Source organism: Myiozetetes cayanensis, unplaced genomic scaffold (assembly GCF_022539395.1).
Source record: "Myiozetetes cayanensis isolate MyiCay16 unplaced genomic scaffold, myiCay2020 scf32, whole genome shotgun sequence".
Classification (NCBI taxonomy): Eukaryota; Metazoa; Chordata; class Aves; order Passeriformes; family Tyrannidae; genus Myiozetetes; species Myiozetetes cayanensis.
In genome coordinates, this window is record NW_026087544.1 from 550195 (window position 1) to 565870 (window position 15676).

Sequence of the window (15676 nt, forward strand, 5' to 3'; positions counted from 1 at the left end):
TCGCTGCTGAGGCCACTGTCCTGACTGTGCTGAACCCCGTGGGATGAGCCTTGGGCTCCCAACCTTGCTAAACCTGGTGCTGTTCTGAGCTGGTAGCATTGGATAGTGGGATTCTTACCTCAGCGTGTCGTGGCTGGCCTGACCCTTCCACGGAGCATCCCCTCGGAGCAGTTCTTAGCTGGCTCCTGGCCCAGCTCTGCTCCCTGGGCACGGGTGTGAGGTGGGGCCCACAGGGGATGCCCACGAGGTGCAGCAGTAGTTGGGCGCCTCTGAGCTGGCAGGTCTGTTCCTGGGTAGGTGGGTGCTGTGAGCTCTTCCCTGCTCTCCGTGGAGCAGGGAGGCAGCTCATTCAGCCTGAGCTGGAATGTGCCTTAAAGCAAACTCTGTAAAGGGAGAAATGAAAAGGGGGTGGAATCTGCAAGTGTTGCTTTTTCCCTTGTGCGGACACAAAGTATTCAGTGGCTAAAAATGTGGGTAGGGAATGTCAGGAATCCTCAGTTCCGTTCCTGGATCCAGCATGGGCTCTGGGCCTCTGCCTCAGCTTTTCCAAGCAGAAACCACGTCCAGCATTCCGCAGTGTGCGGTTGCTCCCGGGGAGCAGAATCCTGGGGGCTGCACAGGCCCAACGTGCACCCCAGTTACAAGAGCTGTAGATTTTCCTGCCTGTTCTCAGAACCGCTGTCTTATCCCCAGTGGATGTGTTTGTGCTTTCACACAGCCTGATGCAGTGGCTGGACCTGTGCACAGCAGCAGGGGTCACTGGGAGTTGGTTTGAGGGTTTGACCCTCCCAAGCAGAGCCTGTGGCCAGGGGGGGATCAGAGGTCTGTCTCTTTAGCCAAACCTGCCCCCAGCAGTGATGGTGTTGCCGTGTGAGGAGCTTTGATCCCACAGAGATGCTCAGCAGCATGGGGTGACTCAGTGCCCTCTCTGGTCCTGCTCCCAGGCTGTTTCCCTCCTGGCTCCATTTTCCTGCTCAGTAACAGCATCATCTGGTGGCTGGGACCTTGCTGGGACCCTGCGGCTGGAGCACCTCTCAGCTTGTCCCTGAGCCCCTGACACAGCCAGGGCGTGAGCCTCACCTTCCTAATGTTGGAGTGAACCAACCCAGCTGCTCTGGGCTGCGGTGGGGGCAGGTCCTGCAGTGCTGTACTGGGGTGAGTGTCAGGACTCTGTACAGAACCACGAGAGGTAGTTGGGGAAAAAGAAACTGAACTGGACTGAAGTTGTATTTAGGAGATTTATAAAATCTCTTTTTGGTGCTAGTCCATAGGGGTTTTTTTCCTTTTTTTTTTTTTTTGGGGGGGGGGAAGGTGGGAATTTTGAGGTTATACTTCAGAAATTGGCTCTAGAATTGCCTCAGAAATGAACATGAGGTCCAAGAGTGTTTGCTGAACTTCCTGTGTGTCCTATTTTATATTTATTATATCTCAAGATCTGGAATGATCACTTTGCATTTGCTGCTCAGTCTTTCCATGAGCTCTGTGTACCTGGGGCTCCCTCCCAGCCCTCGGAGCCGGGTGTGAGCGTGTCTGCCTGAGCCAAGGAACCCCCACGGTCAGTCAGAGCCTCAGGGCTTTGCTGTCTCTGGTTTGTGTTTGAGCTGGTACCTTCACACTCACTCTCCTGACTGAGAGTGGGACTGACAGCGACCCAGGCACTGACAGGTGTGAGCAGCCCGAGGGAACACGGGCTCTAACCCCTCACAGATACTGTTCCGAGTCATCCCAGTGTCCAGGCCTGGGTGGGACTGGTGGCAGCTGCAGAGCCTGGAGAGGGATCCCGGGATGTCCTGCTTTTGTGGCATGGTGGGGTTGATTGGGATGTGTGGTTAGTTGAGATGTGGGGTCACTTGGGATTCGGTGGGGTCGGATGGGATGTCTCATGGAGGTCCTTGTGCCGCTCCTGCCGCTTGGCTTTCACAGGGAAGCATTGGCAAGTTTGCAGGAAGAAAGCTGATGTAGAGAACAAACTTGCTAGTTTATTGGAATTAAAAGAAGCCTGAGATTTTCAAGAGTTTTCAGTGAATGTAAGTGAAATGCTCAATCCTCTGTGAATTTGAGATTGGTTTTGGACTTGTAGTTCCCATAATCTGTTTGGGTTTCTTTTCCTGGCTGCAGGTCTCCATTCTTCACCCCAGCGCTTGGTGTTTCTTATCTCCTGGTGAAGTTCACATGGGAGGGTTATGACAAATTAAGGTGAAATAGTTTGCAGAAACACTTTACAACTGCAGAGGCACTTTGGAAATGGAGTTTTTCAGTGAATACTTTTTCTTACTCATTTTTATGATGCCTTTGCTCAAACACGTTCAGTAGAAAACACGTCCCGTTTCCTTCAGGGCTCAGATCTCAGTTGGAGCCTCTGGGTAACGCAGGTGCTCTCCTGCTTGGTCCTGGCTGGCAGGGGTAGCACACACCTACATGATTCTGATCTTTCATCCATAGTGTCTCCAGGAAGGCCGGAGGGCTCTGCCCGCTCTGCACTCGCTCCGTTGGGGTCCTGTCGGGAGGGGTTTCCTCTGTTGTGTGCAAGGGGGAGGCTGTCAAGTAAAACACTGAAAACATAAAATTCGTGGATGCCAGTTTGCCAAGAGTGTGGGCTGTAATCTAGTGCCAACCAATAAACACACCAGTATTTCACACGGCTCTGCCTCCAGCCTGGTCTCTCTGTCCCGGCGCTGTTCCTCACATGCGTGAGCTTGGAGGTGGGCAGTAGTGTCACCTGAGGAGAAAGCCCTCCCTGCAGGGGCTTGGGACAGTCACAGCTTGGAAGAGGAACTGGAGGGGTGTCACCAACAGCCTCGTGTTGAGATGGGCTCGCTCACAGGGATGGCCCTGCAATAAAACAGGGCGTTTTAAGAAGAGAGCCTCATGGAGCAGAAGTGGTCCTGGCTCCAAATCTGCTCCCACCTCTTTCTCAAAGTCCTTCCTGAGAGCCTCTCACGTCAGAATAGCACCTGGCAGTGGGAGAGGCCTGGTGGAACCTGCACTGAGAGCACCGGCACCCACCCGGTGCCAGTGGCACTGCTGGCCCAGCCAGGGCGGACACGGCACAAAGGTGAGCTCCCACACGTCCCTGCAGAGTAAATGTGTCCTGGTCTGGAGACCCAGCTCTTCCCCACCCTTTGCAAACTCCCTTTGGGATCTGGATGTGACCTGGCTCCCCCTGCACTGTGAGGTTGCAGCGAGGGAGAACACAGCGAGCGGTGCACGTTCAGCTGCGGCGCCCAGGGCAGAATTAATCTGTGCTGACGGCAACGTCAATGCCTGAGCGGGGAGCGGGGCTGTGCGCCCCGGGGACGGCGGCACCCGCTCCCCACCCTGGCATTTCTGGCTGGATGAGCAGCCGGAGGGATCCACCGGCTGGAAATCCGGCCACTCGCTCAGCTGCTTAAACGGGAGCTTAGTGGCTCAGCAGAGCTGTCCCCAGTTACGTGCTGGGGGCCAAGCCGTGGAGGGGTGGGGGCTGCTGTCTCAAGCGGGCCTGGGGGCAGAAATACCCTGTGTTGCTATTTCAGGTCCCATCGCCTGCTAAAAATTTGCCACCGCCATCTGGCCTCCCTTCCACCAAGGTCAAGGAGCCTTGTCCCCAGGAGCAGGGACCATGCTGCCCTCAGCCTCCCTGACATCCTCCCCTGCTCTAGGGTGAGCAAGAGGGAGATTTCACCAAGGATGTGCAGCCTCTGCACCGCCCCAGCCCCGACTCCTCTTTTCCCCAGCGGGATGCTCTGGGCAGCAGTGGATGGGATAAAATTATTCCTGTGGGGTTTGTGGGTGTCCAGGGCTGGCTCTGGCCTTGTGGAGCAGCTCGGTGACCCCCTGGCCCACTCCCAAGCATGCTGCTTCCCCTGGGCCTTGCCTGCTCCTCTGGGCCGCCTGCTCCTGCTCCTGCTCTCCAAGGAACCTTCCTAGAAATCGCCGGGTTTATTTTTAGCTGTGGCACAGCAGTGCCAGGCTGGGAGGGGACAGGCAGTGGCAGATGGTGGCTACATGAAAGGCCCATGGGGTGTCAGTGCCCCCCACAGCAGGACTTGGGGGCTGGGGGACCTGGGGGTCCTGTCCTGCTGTGTGGTTCCCTCACTGTGGTGGTGAGTGGGGGCCTGGGGGCGCTTGGGCTGTTCTGGGAAGGGTCTCTTGGGCAGGGAGGGTCAACATGGACAATGGGACCAGTGCAACTGCTGGGAAGAGAGAGTGGGGGCTGGTGGGGCCAGTGGAACCCCTGGGGCCAGTGGGACACGGGGAAGAGCAGCTCGGCCCCTCTTGCAACAGCTGATGTTCTTTTGCAGGCTGGGGATGGGACAATAACCCAGCGTGGGCTGGGGAGGGGGTGAAGGCACCAGTGCAGGCAGAGTACAGGCAGAGGTACAGGCAGGGTACAGGCAGGGTACAGCAGTAGTACAGGCAGTGGAACAGGCAGTAGTACAGGCAGGGAATGCAGGCAGTGGAACAGGCAGGATCCCGGCTATGTGGCTTGTTGGCCTCTCTCTGGCCTTTTCCATGGGCAAGTTCATCCCAGAGGCTGCAGTCCAGGAGCTCAGAATGCTCTGGATGCTCCACGGTGGCACTGAGCCCTTTACCGCTGCCAGGCTGGGCTCCAGGAGTCGTGTCCCCCTGGCTGTGCCATGTCCAGGTCCCTCTTTCCCCGCCTTTCACTCCATGATTATGTTTTGCAGCTGATGGCAAGTGCAGGGGGCCTGGTGCTCCCCAGTGTCCCCGCTCCTGCCTGACCCACTTAGCGGGGCCATCTGGTCCCCGCAGGCAAAGCGGATTAACCGGGCCAGGATCAGGGCTGGGCGCTGCCACCGCCGGGGTGACAGCCCTGCCGGGGCCAGCCTGGGGGATCGGCCACAGCAGGAGCCCCTGCCAGGGACCCACATTGGCCCCTGACATGGAGGACCCTACCCGTGACCCTGCACTCTCCGGGACCCCCAGGATCCCCATCTGCCCTGGCCATAGGGCCTGTTGGCTCACTCCGTACCTACATCTGCATCCCTCTGTCCGTCCATCCATCCATCCATCCATCCATCCATCCATCCATCCATCCACCTCTGTCCGTCTGTCCATCCATCCTCCTGTCTCTTGTACCTACCCATGCCCCCAGCTGTGCACTCACTAAATCTGTCCATCCCTCCACCCAGCCCTCCGCTCGCCCCTCCCTGTGCTGCCCCCCGGGGCCATTTCTTCCCTTTTTCCTTTCCCCCCTTTTCCCTCCCTTTCTTCCCTCCTTTTCCCTGGATTTCCTTCCCCCTTTTCCCGCCCCCCCCGCCCGGTCTCTGGCGCCCCCTGCCGGCCGCGCCTCAGACCCCGCCCCTGACCCCGCCCCGCGCGTGTCCGGCCCCGCCTCCGTCACGCGCAGCGCGGGTTCCGGGTGCGGCGGCGCGCGCAGGTGGGCGGGGCCGGGAGCGCGCGGAGCTGGGGAGGGGGTGCGGGGGTCGGGGATGGACCGGGAATGGACCGGGATTGGGGTGCGGGGACCGGGGAATGAGCCGGGAATGGACCTGGGATTGGGAGTGCGGGAATCGGGGAATGAGACCGGGATTGGGAGTGCGGGGACCGGGGTGTCCTAGGAATGGACCGGGATTGGGGTGCGGGAATCGGGGAATGGGCCGGGATTGGGGTGCGGGGACCGGGGGTGTCCCGGGAATGGACCGGGATTGGGGTGCGGGAATCGGGGAATGGGCCGGGATTGGGGTGCGGGGGTCGGGGGTGTCCCGGGAATGGGCCGGGATTGGGGTGCGGGAATCGGGGAATGAGCCGGGAATGGACCGGGATTGGGGTGCGGGGACCGGGAAATGAGCCGGGATTGGGGTGCGGGGATCGGGGAATGAGCCGAGATTGGGGTGCGGGGGTCGGGGGTGTCCTAGGGAATTTGGGCATCGGGTTGAGGCCCGTGCAGGGGTCCCGCCAGTCCCGCTGGTGGAGGCGGAGCCCCCCCCGACCCCAGCTCTGTACAGGGGCTGTTGCCGGGGAGGGGCTCATTACTGAACGGGGCTCATTACCGGGGCAGGTGGTTATTACCGGGCGGGCGCTGGGTTATTACCTGTGCGTGGGTCATTCCCGGGCGGTGGGTCACTCCCTTCGGTGGGTCACTCCCTGCCGTGGGTCACTCCGGGGCAGGTGTGGGTTGCAGGGGTCCCGCCCTGGGCCCGGGCACCGCGTCCCCAATGCGGGCAGGAGCCGGCACTGGGCCATGAGCAACGCGACGGCCCCCACGGCCCCGGGCACGGCGGGCGATTCGCTGGTGGGCTCCGTGCTGGGCCCCTTCCTCTTCCTCACCCTCCTGGGCGCCGTCCTGGCCGCGGTGAGTGGGCGGGGGACGGTCTGGGGGGCACCGTGGCCCCCGAGCCCGCGCCGCTGATGCCTTTCCCCGCAGGTGATGTACGTGCAGAAGAAGCGCAGGTGAGGGGGGTCGCGGGGCTGGGGGCCGGGGGCTGCGGGGTCACCGCTCACCGCCGGCCCCCCCAGGTCCGAGCGGCTGCGGCACCGGCTGCTGCCCATGTACAGCTACGACCCGGCCGAGGAGCCGCCCGAGTCCGAGCAGGAGCTCCTGGTGGAGGCCGAGGAGCCTCAGGTGGGTGCCAGTGGGTACTTGGATATCCAAGTTTTCCATGAGAAATGTAAGCAGCAGCGAGGTGCCCGTCCCGAGGGAGCTCTACGTGCATTAAGGTTAGAAAAAGACTTCTCAGATCGAGTCTAATCTCCGGGGAGACAGGCTTTGGGTACATTCCAGAGGGTTTTGGGAGGGTTGGGCTGCACAGCTGGTGCCTGCAAGCCCAGGGCTCCCCCACGCATGCCCTGCTCGGCCTGGGGGAGCCTGGGCTGGGCCCCTCGTTCCCCCCAGTGCCCGGTGTGCAGCTGTGACCCTCTCTCTTGCAGGTGGTGCCTGGATGGGGGGGACCCTCACCCCCTCGGCCCCCACACAGGGACTGGAGGGCCTGACCCTGCCCGAAGCAACAGGACCAGGTCCTGCCCATGGCAGGGAAGGGAGGACGGTGCTGGCACCATGGGATGGGCAGGACGTGCCCACAGTGGTCCCACACCCGAGCACTGACTGGGGAACATCTCCCACCTCAGCAGCTGGTTTTTTTTTTTTTTTTGCTTGAACTGCTTCACCAGCCCTTGGAAGGCTCAAGGTGGGGCAGCAGGGCCTGGGGAGAGCAGCAGGCTCCGGGCACTGGGGGATGCCTGGGGGCAGATGGAGCAAATAAACGTGTCTCTGCCTTCGGCCATGGGGCTCCACATGGGGCTGGGGGTTCAGCAGCACTGCCCCAGCCTCGGGGGGGAGTTTTGGGGGCAGGGGGGCTTTGCATGTTTGTGTTTCCATCGGCAGCTCCTGCCCGTGCCCAGGGATGGCCGATGGCTGCCGCCAGCACGGATGTGCCCCTGGAGAAGGTGCCATGCGGAGCAGCCACACGTGGAACCCACCTGCCCCCCCAGCCAGGGCCCGGGGCAGAGCGTCCAACGTCCATAAAATGTTTTATTCAAGTAACTGCAAATAGGAACCCAAAAGGTCGTTAACAGTGAACCAAAAAAAACCCAAACCAAACCCCGATTCTCTCCCGCCGGGGCCGCCCGGCACCGACCTCCGGTCCCGCTGCAGCCGTCATGCCTGGGCAGCGTGGGGGGGGGAGCACCCCACGGTCCCCCCACCCCACTGCCCTGCCAGCCTCAATCCCCTGGAGCAACAGAGCAAACCTAGACCTCAAAATAACAACTTTAAAAAAGAAAAACAAAGCCCAAAAAAAAAAAAGGGGAGGGAAAAAAAAAATGCCCCACGGCCCCCAGCAACACCCCGAAACAGGAACCACCAAGCCCACGGTGCCCCAGCAGCGCAGTAGCACGTCTGTGAGTTCAGAGAGTGGAACTTAAATATCCAGAGGTAGTTGTGAATGAAAGGAAAAAAAGTACTAAAAAAAAATATATATCTATACCAGAACCTATGAGGAAAGGGCTGCCCCAAGCTGGCCCTGCAAAGTCCCCCCCCAGGACAGGCTCCGGGCCTCAGCAGCGCTGCGGGAGCTGCTCCCACACACAGTGCAGTCGCCCCAGACTGGGAGGGTGCAGGGGGTGCCCAGGGAAGCCACAGGCCAGAGCAAAGGTCTAATGCATTTGGGGGTCTCACCTTTGCTGCCCCCACTCTCTTTTCTGCAGAGGCCCCAGGGCAAAGCTTGATGCTGGGGGGGAGGAGGGGGCAACCAGCATCCACTTTGGCTGGGTGAGATCACTGCGGGGGGGGCAGCGAAGGTGAGGGGTCCCAGCCCCGGCTCTCTGCCAGGCCCCCCCTTACCAGTGGGGCTGCCCCGAACCCCAGTGCTGGGGAGGGGGAGCCGGGGCAGGTGCCCCCCCGGGCGGGGGCTGCAGGGGCCGCCCGGGTCGGGCCATTTTCCAGTGCTGCCGTTGTCTGAGGGTGAGGAGGGAGCGGAGGAGGAGGAAGCCAGGGCGGCGCAGTGGGTCTCTCCCGGTCCCTCTCACCCGGCCGCCGCGGGGCCGGCGGGCGATGAGGTAGCGCCGGCTCAGGAGGTGTCACTGCTCCTCCTCGGATGACTCCTGGGAAATGTTCACCTCCTCCTGGACCTGCTGCTGCGAGGCAAGGGAGTGTGTTTGTGAGGGTGCCGGGGGCACAGCCCCACTCCATTTTCCCTGGACGAAGGGCTGCCCAGGCACATCACACCCCTCGTGCTATGAGGGAAACTGAGGCACCAGCACCCTCCCGGGTTTAAAGACTTGCCCTGACTCCAGGTTCATCCGTTGCAGATTAAATCCCAGGTGGGAAGCCCCCTGGGTAGACCCACAGCAAGGAGGGGGGACTGTACACCCTGGGTGCCTGACACCTGCAGAGGTGGGACTATGGTCCCTGGGCCACAGCCAGGTCCCCAATGGCCCCCTGGTGGGTGGGGGCAGGACCGGGTGTCCCTGTCCAGCCCTGCATGCTGGGGTGGGCGGCCATGACCCTGCACAGGGCGGTGACTCAGGGTTGAGTGAGCCTGAGTCACATCAGCCCCCACTTCCTCCCACTTCATCCACAGAAACGCCACTGCGGCTGCCAGAGGGGGACTCCGTGTCCCCTGCACGGCCCCACTGGCACAGGATGGGCTTGTCCCACCCCCCAGCACTGCCTGCCCACCCTGGGGTCCCCAAACAGCCCCTGGCATTGACGCTAGCACAGGAGATCCCAGGATGTGACCCCGGGTTTGCAGCCATGGCTGCTCCCAACCCCTCACACTCCACAAGGAATTTCAGTGGGAAAAGGAGCAAAATCTGGGACATGAAGGGAAAGGAGATAAAGCTCGAGTGATGCTTGTGGGTGCCCTGCATTCACCTCAGCTGCAAGCCGAGGGGGAAAGGAGAAAAAATGGAAAGGAGGAGGGAGGGCTCAGGGAACGGGGAGGCTGCACCCACAGGAACTGCGCCAGCAACAGGGCAAGGGCCAGCCCAGGGACAGGACCGGTCACCTCTACACTGCTCCTGGGGCTGGGACCACTCAAACTCCCAGCCCCAGGGAACAGCCGGGTTCACAGCCCACCCTGTGCCACGCTGTGTCCCCTGCTTGGTCACAGCTCTGTGCTCCTCCAGCCCGGCAGCATCCACTCATCCTCGTGGGGCCAGCCAGGGGATCTGTGCCCCCAAAGTGCACAGCACCCCACCAAGTCAGAGGGGGAAGGGAAAAAAAGCCTGCTCACCGATTTTTTGGGTCGCCCTCGAGGTTTCCTCCCTGGTGTGACTGCAGTTTTCTGAGCAACAACAACAACAAAAAAATGGGCATTTTGGTCAGGCTGTCCCTGAGATGCTGTTTGGGGGGGTGGGAGTGGCGGGTGTCCAGCCTTCCCCTTCCTCCCACCATGACTGCCAGACTCATCACCCCAGTGGCATCTCCTGGGGCGCTGCTGCCAGCTCCCCCCAGCCCCAGGCTGCCCCGTGACTCACGAGGTGGGTGCAGGATGTGAGTCGCTGTTTTGCAAACAGGTTTGTCTTGGGTGTCCTCGTGCTGACACACACGGCCCCCCCAGCTCCCTCCATCCTGCCTGGGGGCCAGTGCCCAGATCCCACCTCTCAGGGGCAGATTTGCCCAGAATTGTCCATAATTGAACTCAAATTGGATCTGTGGTCCCAGGGCTCAGCTGGAGCAGCCCCATCCCCAGGCACTTACCCTGCCCTTTGGGGTGGCCTTGTTTTTACTGCCCTTTGGCCGTCCACGGGGTCTCTTGGGGGTTGAGGCATCGCTGGGCTCCTGCTGGAGGAAGAACAGAGGGGGGCTGCATGCCCAGAGTGGCTCCCAGTGCACCCCAGGATGCTCCTGCCTGGGAGTCCTATTCTTCCCAGCAGACCCTGAGAGGGCAGAGATGCTCTTGCATGTGGTACTGGGAGCACTGGGACTGGAGATCAGGCACAGGCTCCTGTGTCCTTCAGCTGGCTGTACGTGACCTGTCCCCTCCAGCATCAGCTGCTCAGCTCAGCCAGACAGTCCCCACAGCTCCTCAGCCCAGACCCTGCTCACTGCCAGTGCCACAGCCCAGGAAGCATCAGGGAACCCAAAAATCGCCTTTTCTGCAGGAAAACAATGTGCACAAACTCCACCTGCCCCGGGGAAACTGAGGGGGGGTTGGCACTATAAAGGCTCCAGCAGCATCTTATCCCTCTGAGCAGCTTTTGCTAATGGGGCTTTAATTAGCCCATCTGCAAAGGCAGGTTCAACTGGGCCTGGGGAGGGGCAGGGGAGCCCCCAGCCCAGCCGGGGCCGGAGCAGCTCTGGGATGCTGCAGCACTTGGGGGTCTCGAGCCCCCCAGGAGGGTTTTGCTGCTGGTGAGCACTGGGGAGGTGCTGCCCAAAGGGGGGCAGTGGGGGCTGCACTGGGCGTGTCCCCAGCCCTGTCTGGGGGATGCAGGTGTAGGGGGGTTCCCTGCCTGTCTCCCCCTTCCTCCCAGGGGACCTCACGTACCTGTGGCTTCTTCCTGGGCCGCCCTCGGCCCCTCTTCTCCGACACGTCCTTCTCCCCCTTGGAGGCCAGGGGCTGACTGGATTTGGCGCTGGATTCGCTCATTGTCTGTCCCAGCAGCGGTGAGGAGGAGCAGGAGGGAGGAAGGTCAATCAGCAACAGCTCTGGCTCACCGTGCCAGCCGGCTGTGCTGTCCCCCCAGCCCTTGCACTGGGGCAGGTGAGATGTCACCTGCATCCTCCTGGCACTGCCTGGGCTGCCCCAAGCCCATGGCACGGCCACCCCCTCAACGAGCCAGTACCTGGCCCTGAGGCATCTCCCAGGGCCCCCTCGGGCATGTGGGGAGAGGTAGCTTGGCCAGCCCTTCCCACCCGACCCCTTTCCCCAAAAAGAGGAGAGCGGCTACAGGTTTAATCTGGAATCCTTGAAATCCCAGATGTGCTCCTGCACCAGCAAACTGAGACAGGATGAGTGGTGGCACCAGGGGCCTTGGGCATCCCCAAGGGGTGCCAGGGCCCTGGAGGGGCCTGCAGCCCTGCTCCATCTGGGATTAGGGACAGGCATCGCCTGGCACTTGTCCTGGGGATGCTGGGTTGTGCCCCCCGCACACGCTCCCAAGGGCTGGGCAGCTTTCCTTGCTCTTGGAGAAACCCCACAGAGGAAAAGGCTCTCCACCTCGCTGCTTCCCAGGAGTGCAGGGAAAACCTGCTTTTCCAGAGCCGTGGGGGTGGTTCCACACCCAGCTCCCGGCCTAGGAGCCAGGAGGGATGGGATTGGGGATGGAAGGAGCAGGATCACTGCCACAGCCCCTGCACTCAGCAGTGACCCTGTGCAGGGCACCTGCGCTGCTGCTCAGCCAGGTGACCGTGGCCATGCAGGGACCTCAGCCTGGAGCGGGAATATGAGGATTCCCAGCAGGAACAGGGAAGGGAGAGGCAGGTATGAGATTGTGTGCCCAGTCTATGTCTGCTGACAGAGGCACCCTCCTACCTCTGGGATAATAACGCTCAGTTTTGAGCAACTGGTTCCGATTTGGATGGTGTTGGAGGAGCTGGGACAGAGGGGCTGCAGGGACAGTGGGTGCTGAGCCCCCCAAGAAGCTGATCCTCACTGGGGCAGCTGGGGTGGGTGTGGGCAGGACGTGCAGTGTGAGGAGCCACGCTCAGACCTCTGAGGCTTTTCAAAAAACAGGCGTCAGCTCCTGCTCCCCTCTGGAAGTGACTCATGAGTGCAGAACAACAACAACAAAAACCACCCTCAGAGCCTTTTTTTTTTTTTGGGAGACAGAAACCATGCTGTCGTGTAAACACCCCGAAAATATTACTCACAGCATCCCAGAGCCCTACAAGGAGTCTCTTAGAAAAAAAGAGAAGTATGGTTTAGATTTAGGCCAGCAAAAGGCCAGCTGCTGGCCGGGCTGGGCCGGGGTTTTGTCTCTTTTTAAGTCAATCTCTGTCAGAGGCAGCACAGCCTCGAGCCACTCCGTGCCCCCTCCCGCAGCTGGAAACAGATGGGCCCAGCGTGGCTCCCACCCTGCCGCGTTCTCCCCTCCCTGTTGGGGCTGGGCCCCACGCAGCAGCTCCAGCTGGGGATGCCAAGGGGACCCCCAACACTATGGGGGTACCACTGGGTCTGCCCCCCCCAAGACAGAGCCTGCTGCCACAGAGTTGGTGCTGGGGAAAGCACGTGCACATCCCATCCATGCCCCTGCATCCCAGCAATCCCTCTGCATCCCAGCCATCCCTCTGCATCCCAGCCATCCCTCTGCATCCCAGCCATCCCTCTGCATCCCAGCCATCCCTCTGCATCCCAGCTCTCCCCAGGGCTCCAGAGCTGAAACCACACTGGGGGATTGGGGGGTCCCTGCCCCACTCCAGCAGAGGGGGTTAGGAGCAGGATGCTGGAGATGGAGGGTGCTTCTCTCCCACCCCAGCACCCTCCCAGCCAACACCCTCTTCCCGAGAGCAGCTCCAGCTCCCCGCAGTGCTCCCTGCTGGGTGGCACCTGCCAGGCCCTGGGTGCAGCCCCAGCCTGGGGGACCGCGCCGGGCACATGGCGGAAGCAGCTCCAGCCCCGCTCACGTGCGACAGAGCCATGGAGGGAGGGAGGGAGCAGCTGGGTTGCCATGGAGGAGAGGAAGCAGCTGAGAGAGAAACCTTTCCAGGCAGGGAGGATCAGTGGGGGATGCGGGCAGGGGCTCCCTGCAGCCGTGGGGGGGGCCACATCTCTGCACGGTTTGGAGGTGGAGGGGCCACATCTGCCTCTTGATGGATGGAGCAGGGGGAAGAAAACCTCCTCCCCTCTCCATCCCTACGGACGCTGAGCCACCGGGCTCTCCTCCCCCAGCGCCATCGCTGCCCCTGCTCCACAGCGTGAGCGGGGCTGTTCTCAGCAGTCACCTCTGGGCTGCACAAGGGCCAACCTGTCCCCCCGCAGCGATGCTCCTGCTGCTCCTGGGCCTGCTCCTGCCTTCCCGGCCGCCTGCACTGGCTTACGCTGCTCTGTGCAGATAACCCCACAAATCCCCCTCTCCTGCCACCTACTCTTAGATTAAACAAACCGGCCCAGGGGAAGCGGGGAGACAGGCGGGGGCTCAGGTCTTTAAAAAAAGATATAAAATCTCTTCACGCCCTGGAAAACCAGCCTGATGGCAGCTGGAGAAGGATCCCGGCCGCACCTCCTGGCAGAGGCATGGGGAGGGAGGAGGGGAAGGAACCGTGGAGCAGAAGTTGAAGAGCCTGTTGGGCAGGGGCGCGGGACAGGAGGGATGTGTGGGCTCCTCCTTAGCACAGACCCGCCGTGGGGCTGCCCTGACCACCACCCCCGGGGCTGCCATTGAGGAAAGTCCCCCCCTTCCTTCCTGGGATGCATAATAAAAGGAAGTGATAAAGGAAAGGAAGGAGGGAGGTGGGGGAGAAAGAAAAGAGGCGGGAAGGGCACCATCAGGGCTTTGTGAAGCCCCTGTCCTGGGGATGGAAGAGGGGGGGTAATAAAACCCCGCGTGGAGCCAGAGTTGATGGCAGGGTGCGGGGCTGGGCGGCGCGGGGCCCCACGGTCTCGCAGCGTGGGCACCGTTCGGGTGCAACTTTGCACCGACCCGCGTGTGCGTGTCCCGTGAGCTGGGCCCGGCCTCGCACAGGCCCCACGCACCGGCCCCGCGCACCTTGCGCCGCCCCGGCCCCGCACACGGGTCCCGCTCCCACGGCCGCGGCCCCACGCACCTTGCACGGTCCCAGCCCCGCGCACGGCCCCGGCCCCGCGCACCCCGCGGGCCGTCCCGGGGCCGTGCGGGCCCGGCCGGTGCGGGGCGTTTGCATCAGCCGCAAGCGGGGAAGCGCAGCAAAGTCGCTCCGCGGCGGGGGCAGCGGCACCGCGACCCCCGCGCCCTCCTCCCCGCGCCGCGGCCCGCCAGGTGCATCACGCTGTTAACAGCGGCGATTAATGGCAATAAAAAAAGCGAAGCGCGGCGATCCGCACGCACCCGCAAAGCCCGACACCCCGGGGCCGATCGTGCCCCGCATGCGGCGAGAGGGAACAGAGCCCCGGCCCCCGCACCCCCCGCAGCAGAAGGAAGAGGAAGGCGGCACTCACAGTCAGCTTGATCCCGGAGCGGGGTGCTCGGGGTGGGTTTTGGGGGCGGTTTGGCTTTTCCCGGCGGGTCTGTGTTGCGGAGCGAAGGGACCTCCCGCCCGCGGCGACTGCGGATCTGCAAGAAGAGAGAGGCTGCGGCTCAGCCCCGCATCCCCGGGCCCGCCAGGCCCCGCGTATTTATATAAATAATAAAGAGAGAGGAAAAAAAAATTGCTCCAGGAGGAAGGAAGCTGGGTCAAAATCATTTGCAGGGAACGAGGAAAAAAAAAAGGGGGGAGAAGCGGGGAGAGGGGGCGAAAAAAAAAAAAAAAAAACCGGAGCGAGCTCCCAGCCTTACTGGAGGGGATCCAGCCGCTAAAAATAGCAAAATCACACTCGAAATTAAATAAGGGCAAACAGGCGAAGGGAGCTCCCAGCGCCGGCGGAGCGGGGGAGGCGGGGCCGGGGCCGCGTCACGGCGGGGGCGGTGCGGGGGGCGCGGCCCGCACCGATTGGGTCGTTCAAAGGATGGAGCGGCGGTTGCGGGCCCAGCCCCGGGCGGAGAAAGGTCCCGGAGGGGGGATGGAAGGTCCCCGAGGGGGGATGGAAGGTCCCCCGGGGCGGCCGGAGGCACCCTCCCCTCCCCCTGGCCCGGGATGCTCCAGGGATGTGCCCGGCTGGAGCCGTGCGGGGGCTGCGGCGACCCCCGCCTGGGAAACCCTGGCTGGGAACCCCGGACTGGGAACCCCCGACTGCCCCCTCGCACTGTTTTGGGCTGGCGTGGGCGGTTTGGTGTCCCCGTGGGGACAAACAGCGGCCAGGGCCGGGCCACGCAGTAATGGTCAAAGCACGATGCTCTTTCCATTTGCTGCCTCCCCACCAAGTGAACCCCCCACAAAAGCATCCAGTCCCCATTTAGAGGCACCAACAGTGGGCTCAGTCTGCAGTAAAAAGCTTTGTTCAGAATTCCTCTGGTCTGCTTGGCAATGGTTAAGCTCAGCCTGGAATCAGCCAAGCTCTCCAGCTGGGTACCCCAAAACCCCAGGCCCCTGCTGTGTCAGGGCAGGGTTTCCAATGCATATCAGGCACATGAGATCTCATGGTGGGTTTCTTGATGGGATACAAGGAGATCCAGAGCTCAGCATCCTCTCACTGATGGGATTGTGTAAAATTCC

General features: G+C 62.0%; 2 protein-coding genes across 7 annotated transcripts; one reads left to right on the forward strand and one right to left on the reverse strand.

Moving 5' to 3' along the window:
* The first annotated feature begins 5447 nt into the window (after positions 1–5447).
* On the forward strand, positions 5448–7224 carry SMIM29 (small integral membrane protein 29). 4 transcript variants are annotated; one of them, XM_050327197.1, is made up of 5 exons: positions 5448–5462; positions 6115–6298; positions 6371–6396; positions 6463–6568; positions 6874–7224. In XM_050327197.1, exons 2-5 carry the CDS (start codon positions 6188–6190, stop codon positions 6934–6936), a joined length of 306 nt encoding a protein of 101 aa, XP_050183154.1. In that variant the 5' UTR covers positions 5448–5462; positions 6115–6187; the 3' UTR covers positions 6937–7224. The 4 variants fall into 4 exon arrangements, with proteins under 4 accessions (XP_050183154.1, XP_050183156.1, XP_050183157.1 ...); XM_050327199.1 differs by lacking the exon at positions 5448–5462 and adding an exon at positions 5642–5656; XM_050327200.1 differs by lacking the exon at positions 5448–5462 and adding an exon at positions 5759–5773.
* A 230-nt stretch (positions 7225–7454) lies between these two features.
* Positions 7455–14971, reverse strand: HMGA1 (high mobility group AT-hook 1). Of its 3 annotated transcripts, none has more exons than XM_050327203.1 (6): positions 14860–14971; positions 14523–14637; positions 10935–11039; positions 10145–10225; positions 9678–9728; positions 7455–8574 (listed from the first exon to the last, which is right to left on the reverse strand). In XM_050327203.1, the coding sequence occupies exons 3-6, from the start codon at positions 11034–11036 to the stop codon at positions 8521–8523; spliced, it is 288 nt and encodes a 95-aa protein (XP_050183160.1). In that variant the 5' UTR covers positions 11037–11039; positions 14523–14637; positions 14860–14971; the 3' UTR covers positions 7455–8520. The 3 variants fall into 3 exon arrangements, with proteins under 3 accessions (XP_050183160.1, XP_050183159.1, XP_050183158.1); XM_050327202.1 differs by having other exon boundaries at positions 7455–8577; XM_050327201.1 differs by having other exon boundaries at positions 7455–8577; positions 10145–10228.
* Between the last annotated feature and the right edge of the window lie 705 nt (positions 14972–15676).

Bases quoted from the DNA above. Each gene is read 5' to 3' on its own strand.
- HMGA1 (XM_050327201.1), bottom strand. From the start codon at position 11,036: ATGAGCGAATCCAGCGCCAAATCCAGTCAGCCCCTGGCCTCCAAGGGG. The intron at 10,229-10,934 runs GTACGTGAGGTC...TTCTTCCTCCAG, and splicing joins GGCCCAGGAAGAAGCCACAG to CAGGAGCCCAGCGATGCCTC. The intron at 9,729-10,144 runs GTAAGTGCCTGG...GTTGTTGCTCAG, and splicing joins AGGCCACCCCAAAGGGCAGG to AAAACTGCAGTCACACCAGG.
- SMIM29 (XM_050327197.1), top strand. From the start codon at position 6,188: ATGAGCAACGCGACGGCCCCCACGGCCCCGGGCACGGCGGGCGATTCG. The intron at 6,299-6,370 runs GTGAGTGGGCGG...CTTTCCCCGCAG, and splicing joins TGGGCGCCGTCCTGGCCGCG to GTGATGTACGTGCAGAAGAA. The intron at 6,397-6,462 runs GTGAGGGGGGTC...CGGCCCCCCCAG, and splicing joins TACGTGCAGAAGAAGCGCAG to GTCCGAGCGGCTGCGGCACC.